At 31.8% G+C, this 10,763-nt stretch overlaps 1 protein-coding gene across 1 annotated transcript; it reads right to left on the reverse strand.

Annotated features, from left to right (window-relative positions):
* Positions 1 to 466: 466 nt before the first annotated feature.
* On the reverse strand, positions 467 to 4,651 carry LOC110644091 (uncharacterized). Its single transcript, XM_058143694.1, has 4 exons — positions 3,850 to 4,651; positions 3,043 to 3,198; positions 2,007 to 2,690; positions 467 to 1,780 (listed from the first exon to the last, which is right to left on the reverse strand). The coding sequence occupies exons 1-4, from the start codon at positions 4,198 to 4,200 to the stop codon at positions 683 to 685; spliced, it is 2,289 nt and encodes a 762-aa protein (XP_057999677.1). The 5' UTR covers positions 4,201 to 4,651; the 3' UTR covers positions 467 to 682.
* Between the last annotated feature and the right edge of the window lie 6,112 nt (positions 4,652 to 10,763).

A 10,763-nucleotide genomic window follows, 5' to 3' on the forward strand; every position in this document is an offset into this window, starting at 1 on the left:
GTTGGAATTTTTCCTCAGTTGAAAGAATCTTTTGAAGCCCTTAAAAGAACAACCTTTAAAAGTTACTCTTTACAGCTTACATAATAATGGGGAAAGGAAAGGAATATCTGCTTCTAATCAAAATAATTGGCACATAACCAGAATCCAACAAATGTTAAACCATTCAGATTCTCACCACAAAATCTAAAGATAGATTTGATATAATTGCCTTTGTATAGGAACTTGAAATCAGAAAGGAGCTTCAAAATGTTACCTTTACACCAGTCTGCAAAAGTCACAAAATCATACAAGAAGGTTTTAAGAAATGTCCAAAAAGTTGAAAAGATAATGAGGAATTAGTCAGGCTGAAATAGAAATTCCAGTGCCATACAGAACACTATATCATCTTTTTCCATGGAAAGACTTGGCAAAAGCAATTGGTAGATGTCATAACTAGTCAGTAACAGTAAAAAAGACACAGACAAGGTGACAGACAAGGTGCCAATATAAGAAAAATAAAGAGTTCCATTTGAATAAACACAGCCCTTTCTTGCAAACTCCTCAAAAAGCTGATAAAAGGTTCCTCTTTGTTAATCCCATTCACATCATATGAAATCCATTAACAAATTAAAACAAGTTAGGCTAATCACACTTCCTAAAATTTACAGCAAGTCCCTATGCAGTAACCTTTGTTATTGCAACATCAAACCGATTCTAGTGGTGCTATCATTGGCATTGCTATTGCTGCTGCTGCACGAGTTTCTTGCAATGCTTGTAAGTGCTGGGTGTAGTGGAACTCGATCTGCAAACGGTGATGAAGAGGTGTCAATGCCATTAAACCTTTCTTAATATCTGCCTGCAATTCCCGGATTGGAATTGCAGCCAAGAAGCTCTTTATATACTCCTTGCAAGAGTCCTTTCCTTGGCAAACCACCTCTCCTTCCTCCTCACCCTTCATTGGTTCCTGAGGCTTGATTACTAGTGCCCCTGATACAGAAGCCCCCTCCTTTGAGTTCACCTGCTGGTTCTTGGGCTCCACATCAACTGCCACAATAGGCTGATCACCCATTGTTTTCTCATCGGATGGCTGAGCAACATTTGGCAGTTTGCGAATAACTGTATTACTGTCAAATTTCAAAATGTATGCCTGATTGCATCCCTCATAGAGCCTTTCTCCTAATGTGTCAATAATATAGTAAGCTTCTGGTTCAACCTTGAGGATGAAAAAATGATCATTCCAGCTTACTATATAGACCTGAGGCCCATCATTGTTAGGATTTCCTGATCCAGTGCCACTAATCTCATCCCAAATATTATCAAAGGACATGGCACCTTGCAAAAAGTCAAATCTTCCCTCATCCATCCCATCAGGATGGAAAAATCCAATGAAAGACTTGCGAGGAACAACAGAAAGAGAGCGTATTTTGGCTTGGAGGACAGTTTCAAGGTCAAAGTGCTTGTCTGGGAATTGCTCCCTGTAGGTCTCATTCTCACACAGGTTCCTCCATTCCAGTGATCCTTCCCTGATCAAACTATCAAATTGGGACTTGATCGGCATTATATCATGATTGTTCTGAAACCAATCAGCAATGACAGCAACAAGTGCTGTACATGCACTCTCACCTGCTGCCTGCTCACTTCTCTGATCAATAGAAGCAAAAAAGACCTCCGTTTGAAGCATCATGTGCCCATCACGGCTTATTATTTCCTTGCTTTCCCAACTGCCCACAGCAAAATTGTCATCTCCAAAATCAGAAACTGATGATCGATTTACAGATGAATCCTCATCTGCTTTATGAGACTGCAAAACAGTTGCCATCATCAGAGCTAGAACTTAATTCCAGTTTATCTAAGCAATTATTAATAACCCAAAAAAAGGAATAAAAATAATCACAAGAATGCCCTGAATCATATTCCAAGAAGACCAATGAAGTTCATTTTTTAAATACCACCCACTGGAATTAAAACCATAAAAGAAAATATTAGCTTAAAACATGAAAATAATATATATGAATAACTGATCTTACTCCAAGAGCACCAGCATCATCAGAGCTAAGCTGCCGACGATCAAAGTCAATATCATCTCCACCTTCTTCTCCATATGCTTTTTTCAACAATGGCTCTCCTTTCGCCTTGGGTGACCTAAAGCTCAATTTCCTCTTCCTCCAAGATAGTATACTACGCTTTGAGCTTTGCAATAGAGATGGCTCAGAGGTTTGAGTTAAATCGTCAAAGTGTGAGCAACCCACATCTGACTTTCGATTGCTGTAGTAAACCCAATCTTCATCTTCACCATTTTTCCTCATATCAAAGTAAAATGATCCTCCAGCATAATTTGCATAAGCCAGTGTGCCATAACTGAATGACTTCCTAATAGTAGAATCCTCCTTGATCTCATCCGATTCCCCTTCCTCAAAATCATCAATTGAGTCTGAGTCAAATGGATAGTTATACTCTCCTTCATCACTTCTGGCAGAGCACCTGCCTTCACTTCCCTCCTCCTCACGGCAAGCCTTTTTTGCTCTCCTGGTGGAAACATACTCTGTAAAAATCTTCACCTTTCTGAGACCAGCTTTTATTGCAGATAGCTCATCCTTTTCAGTTGAGACAGTTTCTCCTGATTGAGGTGGAGATGAAACAGGAACTATCGCTCTCTGCAATGGCTCTGTGGCTTCTGGAACTGTTCTCAATTCCAATAAGCTAAGTGATATCTGTATGGTTTGTACAAACTTTGTATAAGAAGGGAATGCAATTGGCACTCAAAAAAAAAAAAAGGCCACAGACCGGGGGGGGGGGGGTGTGGTGGGGGGGTGGGGGCCGGCGGTCGGGGGATTGAAGGGGTGGGGACAAGGGAGGCTATCAGCACTTCACCTTATAGTAAGAAATTCACTAATAGGTAGAGTTCTAATACCACCACCTTTAGGAAAATATGAAAAGCACAAAATTCTGTGTTTATGTAATCCATATCAATGAAGCAAAGAAGCAAATCAGAAATGTTAAAGGATAATTGCTAAAAACTTGCAGAATCGAGAAGGGCATAGCAAAAGATTCTAATGCACATACAAGGAGCAAGGGCCGAGGCTCAGCTGCACCAGCGGGAAGCAAAAGAGGTAGGCTTAATTCCAACTCTTTCTGTTCAGCAGTAGAAGCATATTCAGCAAGGTTCAGCATCGCAGTTCCAACAGCAGGAACCTTGTTCTTTGGACCTTGGTTCGTGCCCTGAATCAGAAAGCAGCAGCTTAACTCTCCAAAGGTTTAAAGAACATAACTTAACGAACTTTGCAATCACAAACACTAAAAACACACATAGAAATTAATTATAGAAATCATATAAGAATAGCAACCAAATGATTATAATTCCAAAATAGCAGAAACCACAAACAACAAAATCAAATGATAATGTTTCAAAAAGAACACATAGAAAATGCTTTCAAACAATCCGATCAAACACCAATCTTCAGCTGTGAACAAGAATATAAATTCTCTGTCAATCTAAAATTCTAGATCAAAAGGATGCAACATTGAAAATATTAGTAAATCCAAGTTTTAAATCTGTAAAGATAAATTAAGAATCTTTCATCCACTCAAACAGACTACCAAATACAATCAGCAAAAACAAAAATAAAAATCAATAACTGAATAATAGACACTAATCTTCACATATTCGTATAGTTCAATCACAACCCATTTTGGCTTCAATAGCAGGCAACCCAAACCAACAAAAAATATGAAGCCAAGAGAACAAATATTCGTCCCTGAAATTCACCAGTAGACAGCTGCAATTCTCTCAACACCCAGAAGAAAAAAGCGAAAGAACAGATAAAAGACAATTTTTAATACAAATGGCAGAGAGAGAAGAAGCAAGCCCACATTGAAGACTGTGAAAGCGATCTCCCAAGGATGAAACACATTCTCCTTCTGAGGCGACAGAGTACAGAGACTCTGAAACTCCTCGTCCCACTCAACGACACCGTTTTCCTTACCAAAAACCTCCACTTCTTTGGTGAAATTCCTCTTCACAGTCCTCCTCAAAGAACTCAACGCAAATTTCGGACCCTTCCATCGAATCTCCACCGTTAATTTCCCCGAATTCTTTTCCTTGTCCTCTCCACCCTCCAGCACCAGATCCCACCCCTCCATCCTCCGGACCACCAGCCTCACCTCATACTTCCGAGGACCCGACAGTGGCCAAGGCCGCCACCTCATCATCCTCACCACCATTCTTCAAAATCTCTTGAAAAACCGAAAAATGCGCAACAACAAACCTCAATATCTCCAACTTCTAAATAATCAAAAAAAATATCAAAATTTTCTGTTCTTTTCTTCGCTCTCTCACTCTCTCTCTCCCCCCCTTTCACACAAGTTAAATAAAAATGAAAGCGAAAACCAAGATCAATGGTTGTTTCTTGGGATTTCAGTGAGAGAGGGAGAGAAAGAGAATATGCCGTTATTTGGGGAATGGATTTTTAAAGAAAATTAGAGTTGTTGGTACTCAAAGAGGGGAAATAAAGAAAGAGCCTTTATCTAAGAGACAAAACAGTGCAGGATATTGGGCTAGAAAAAAAAAAAGACAAATAAGAAGTTAACTAGGGTTAAAACAGCAACAACAGAAGAGGGTTAGGGTTAAAAGTGGTGGTGGTCGTGGTGGTCGTGGTGGTTGTGGTTCGGAGGAGGCAGAGTTCTGTGGATTAGAAAACTTAGGAAGGCATCCCGTGTGTAACGGCGTATCTACAAGCTATTAGCGGTAGTTGACTTCCATGTTTTTTCCTTTTTTTTTTTTCTATCTATTTCCTATTTATTAGATAGAACTAGGATAGCTTTAAAAAAAAGGAATTTTAATTTTTTAATTTTTATAGTAATTTATTCCATCTTGACCAATTCAAGATTACAAGAAAAAATTTAAATTTTTTATATATATATATATTATTAATTTAATATATCAGAATTAATCTGTTACACCGAATCAATTTATTAAAAAGTAAAATTCTCTTAATAAATATCTTCTCTGTATATGATTATTCTCATTTAAAGAATAACAGTATCGAATCACTCATATTAAGCACACATTAATCAATATTTTCATTTTGATGTAAAAGTATAAATATTTGTATTTAAAAATAAAAAGATTTTATTCCTAAATAAATTAACAACTTTTAAAAGTTTGCCTGAAAAAGTTGGGCATTTATTTTGAATTTTATAAAATTAGAAAATTTGAAAGAATCAGTTTTTGGAATATTGCTTTAATTTTGTAAATTAAGTTTCAATATTTGTTTTCGAGTATATAAATGGTTAGTTGGAAGTTAGTATTTAGAGTATGGTGCCAACTAAATGACGTCTGGATAAGTAATTGAAAAGGTAAGATCAATGAGTAATTCTTGGTCTCCAAATCTTTGCTTCAAACCATTTAATAAAGTTGTGGATTGAAGCAATTTAGACCATCATTCACACTAATTCACTATTTGAAATTATTATTTTGATAATGTTAGTTATCATTAGTATTTAATTAATTTTAAAAAATTAAGGTATTTTTAAATTAATTTGTGAACTAATGGAGACTAAATTGAATTGTTCCTTTTATTATTGACAATCAATTATATTATAATTTTTGATAGGATATTAATTTTTTTCTAAGGTTTTCACTTTTGTATAAATATAGATATTCTTGCAATCTTTTTGTAATTAACTCTTGTTCATCCTTAACCACAAGATGTGGCTTAGGTGATAAATAGGCTATCAAGTTAGCGAGGTTTATCTAGGTAATTAGGACTTCAAAATTTATTAAAAACATTTCCTGGTTAAGAGATTTCTTCATATTAAGTGAGGATTAATCCAAAACACATAAATGAGCAGAGACATCTCCTGATAAAAAGCGGCAAACTTTATCTAGATAATTAGGAGTTTGAGTCTCACTGAAAGTATTTCGTGACTAAGGGATTTCTTCACCCTAAGTGAAGATTCGTCTAATTCACACAAGTGAATGACAATATCTTGTAATAAAATTAGGAAAAAAAAATCTGATTAAAACTTAAATCTAAAATTTTATAATTTTAGTAAAGACTTTAATGCTATTAAAATAAAGTTTATTGATTGCATTTCTCGTAATATTATAACAAAAGATTTAGTTTTAATTGAAAATATTGAGTGTTTCACAAATTCAAAAAGTGGTTTGTCAAAGGGTAAGTAGTGATAATGGTGACAAAAGAGTGGAAAAAGTGAAAGTGACAAATGGTGGGGTTAGGTTGGGAAGTGGAAAAGCTTCATTTTGACAAAATGTTACGGCTTAGTTAGATAGCACACAATGACTATATGAGTATGGAATAAGTATTTTCCATAATAACCCAACATAGATATCGTTTGGTAAAACACAAAATTTAAGTTTACTCTTCTACTCAACGCAAATGCTTTATTTGGCAATCAATTCTTTTTTAGTAATCAATGCTTATTTCTCAAAATTTCTAACTAATACTTGCGCTTTTTTTTTTTTTTTAATATTAGGCATCTTTTATATTTGTTTTATGGTTTATAGAAGATTATTTTTTTTTTTTAAATTTGTGACTGCTCCTTTCAATAATACCTTCTTTAGGGATAGAATCTAATTTTTCTTCTATTGGAAATATGTAAGTGTTGAATTTTTACTTTAAAAAAAGACAGAATGAGTGAGAAACATATAAGTGAAAATGACTCATAAATCATTACTTTAGGATAATGTTTGGTGTGTCGTAATTAAAATTATAATGTAATCATAATTATATTATATATTTAATTACATTATTTGGTAATAAAAAAAATTGATGTAATACAATGACAATTACGTAACATAATTAATTACACGTAAAATAGCGTAATAGTCATTGTATATAAAAATAAATGTAATTATGATCACTTATTTCGATTTTTTTAATTTATTGCCAATATTATCACTACCACCACTACTCAGCTATCACTGCTACTATCACCACTACTCCTACTCTGTCACCACCACGACCACCACCATTATCACTATCATCATCACTTGACCACCGTTATCACCATTTAGCCATTTGTCACTTTTACCACCATCTGGTCACTATCACTACCACTATCTCACATTGCCGCTACCACCACCATCTAACTATCGCTATCTCCACTATCACCACCAACACCACTACCAATTACTGCAATCATTATTTACTTATTATTAACATTATAAACAAATTAAATTTTAAAATAAAAATTATTATTACATTATAATACTTATATTTTTATTTTTTCATCAAACAGAGAAATGTAATGACAATACATTATATTATATTATAATTTTGATTGCATTATATAATTAATTATATTATATTACATTACATTACGCTCTATCAAATATAACCTAAGGTTTTGGGTTGGATGTGGTGTCAAGACCATGAATGTGTTCTTTCATAAAACTCATCAAGAATGATTCTCTCCAGGCACTTTGAGCTCTTTGATCTCTAACAAGTGGTATCAGAGCTAATGGTTTGGCAAGAATAAGTATGGAAACAGTGGTCGGTGATTCCTGTAATGCTCTGACACGTGGACAGGAAGAGCTGGGAGACTCTTGGTAGGCCCAATGGAGCAGAAAGGCACTCTTCTAGAGTGGAGAGTGATGGCAGACTAATGGAGTGGAGACTCTAGGTACATGTTCGAGTGGGTTTAATGGAGTAGATTCACAATTGAGGGGGAAATTGTTATGAATATGTAAGTGTAAAATTCTCATATCAGAAAAAGATGGGATGAATGAGAGACATAAAAGTGGGAATGACTCGTTTTCTTAAGGTCATCAACAAGGATTCTCCCTAGATGCTTTGAATTCCTTGATCTTTAACATCTTTCTTACCTGAGCAATAGACCTTATCACTATGCTAAACACTTATTGATAATACTTGCACCTTTTTGTTATATGTATTTGTGTATAACAAAAATGCAATTTGAAGAATGTTGACATACAAATTATTTCCTAAAAAAAATTTATATAAATATAGCAAAAATTATTATTAAAAAAAATTATATAAATATAGCAAAAATTATTATTATTGTATATTAATTATATTTAAAAATTAATAATTATTGAATTAATCATAAAATAAATATAATTTTTCAAAAAATGAGTGAGAATCAAACATTAAAAAAATTCATTATATATCCATATGATGGGAATGGAGTATGATTTGTAATATTATATTTATAATTTTAACATATTTAAAATGACTAATAATTGCATAATAAGATACATCTATCAAACAATAGATTTGAGGTAGATATACCATCAATTCTAAATTAAGTGAATATCAAATTGTATTGTTGGAGTTTTTTTTTTTTTCTCTTCAGAAAAATTGGAACGATATCCTTGGTGCATTTCCTCAAAATTCTAATAAAAAAAAAATAACATATGAATTTTTAGCTTGGAGAGCAATTTTTTAACAAGAAAATATAAGTTTCCATTGAAAAGAAAATTCAAATTAGATGTACAAAATATTCTTATAATATTGAATTTTGGTATTAGATAAATTTAATATAAGTTGTATAAATCAAATATATAAATAATTAAGTCAATGAGCATTAGATTAGTGTACTAGAGTCGTCTCTATGGCTATGAGAATTCAAGTATCAATCAGACTTAATTGTACCAAATATATAAATGATTTAAAAATATATCTTTTTTTAATTAATAAATTAATCTCTATTACCATAAAACAATCTTATTGTTTTAATCTATGAATAATTAATATGATAGAGTCGATCTATTTAAGAATTTATCCAAATAAAAATTTTGAGATAGCCAAAATGCATGTCTTCCATTTTATTTTATTTTAATTTCTCTTCAAATTTGTTAGTGTAGTGAGTGTATGTATTAAAGATCTCTCAATAAACCCCATCCCATAAAAGTTTAGAACTCTTTGAACCTATCTCAAGAAATCTCCAATTGTGGTAAAAGCTTGTAAGATTGTAAGTTATTGTCCAATTCATTCCTTAATCCCTTATTTATTACAATTCACAAAATAGGGGTGACAAGAAGGCTTTACATATAAAAATTAATGTTGCTTGAATCCAAATTCTTATGTATTTGTTGTCAATATGATATATTACATCATAAAATTTTAAGTTTGTTTATTAATTATTAATAACCATCCTTTTGCTTTTATAAATGAAAATCACTTCTTTTATCCAAATTAGCAATATTTTATGCATAATATATTCTCTTTTAGTGATTTTTTTAGAGAGAAATATATTTCATTAATTTAAAACAGAATAAAATTTAAAATATAAATTATCATGATACTGTACTTTTATACGAGCAAATTCAATACAAATTACTTATACAAAAAGTAAAAATAATTGTCTTAATTTAAAGGTTTAATCATGTTAATAGAATATTTAATTTGATCAATCAACGAAACACACATTTAATTAAGTACTTAACTATCTATATTCATTGTTTGATTCAAGAATCTTTCTACAAGTTCAATTTATAATAATCTTCAAAGGTTGGAATGGATTCAAATCAAATTGTGTACTACTCTCAATAATTAAAGTGAAAAAGAAAGAAAATAAAGCAAACTCTTCCTTCCATTTGGATATCCTACATTTTCCCTTCTTTTGAATTGTTCCTTCTCTTTAGTGATGTAATGATCACCCGATAATGATTAAGTTAGCATTTAATTAAGTTAATTTATTTGTTCAACTTAATTAAATTGTTTTCTTTTATCATATGCAAAGAGGGATGACTTGTAGCTTGGAAATGAACCTTTTTGAGTTGCATGTGCATCACATGAAGATATCTTTGGTAAGCTGTTTTTGTATTTCTTTGTTTGGCTTGAAAAGGTGGGTAGGGATCATACAAAGAATCTCTTTGGAATTAATATTCCTTGTGTGAACATTGAACAAGATGATAGGTTCCCATATGGGGATTCATTCCTATTTTTCTCTCTTCATGGGACACATCATTCACAGCTTGGATATGTGAATTTGTTGAATTTTTGGCTAGGTCAACTTTTTTTTTTAGAGGGAAGTTAATAAAATAAATATTTAAATCTAACACCTGCCAAGTGAGTGATATACTTTTAGTTATTATAAGAAGTGAAGTTAGATATAATTTTTAATTTTTTAAGATAAGGAAAATTAGATGAAATGAAATCATAAAAAAGTAATAGATCTTCATTTTGCAATTGCTAAAGAAAATTATTATTATTAATTATGACATAATGATCTTGTAATTCTTAATTTGTTTCCAAAAACAATAATTAATCTTTGAATTTGCTGTCGTTTTAGAAACAAGACAACTCCTCTAAGTTAAATTCGAGGTCAACGTAATATAACATGGGAACTAGACAAACTCAGGAATCACAGGGGCAAAATATAACTATTTTGAACAAGTCATTGATTTCTAGTAAATTAAATTAACATGCTAGTAAAAGGTCAGCATTCATTCTCGTTCAAAGTTATGTGATTTATGTATATTCAATTAATTTTTTTTTAATTGGTTGGTTCGATTGTTTTGGACCTTGTCTTATGTGATCTCTCTTTATTTTTATAAGATATTTGAATAATAATTTATTTTAATGTCACTCAATTCACATTTAAGAGGACTGAGTATGAGATTGTGTTCTCTAATAATTTTTATAAAAAAAAAACCCTATTTTTTATTTGCAACATATAAAGTATTTATTTTTTATATCCTATTCACATATATTTATGAAAATTTTCATTTTTTCTAAAAAAATATATTTATATATTAATTAAAAATAAAATATAAATATATTTGTAATATATTTATA

The sequence above is a fragment of the Hevea brasiliensis genome, chromosome 3, assembly GCF_030052815.1.
Source record: "Hevea brasiliensis isolate MT/VB/25A 57/8 chromosome 3, ASM3005281v1, whole genome shotgun sequence".
NCBI lineage: Eukaryota > Viridiplantae > Streptophyta > Magnoliopsida > Malpighiales > Euphorbiaceae > Hevea > Hevea brasiliensis.

What these genes read in the sequence shown, in the direction of transcription:
- LOC110644091 (XM_058143694.1), bottom strand. Translation starts at nt 4,200, where the DNA reads ATGGTGGTGAGGATGATGAGGTGGCGGCCTTGGCCACTGTCGGGTCCT. An exon ending in TCGCTTTCACAGTCTTCAAT is followed by an intron (nt 3,199 to 3,849) that starts GTGGGCTTGCTT and finishes TTTCTGATTCAG; the next exon opens with GGCACGAACCAAGGTCCAAA. An exon ending in AGCCTCGGCCCTTGCTCCTT is followed by an intron (nt 2,691 to 3,042) that starts GTATGTGCATTA and finishes CAAACCATACAG; the next exon opens with ATATCACTTAGCTTATTGGA.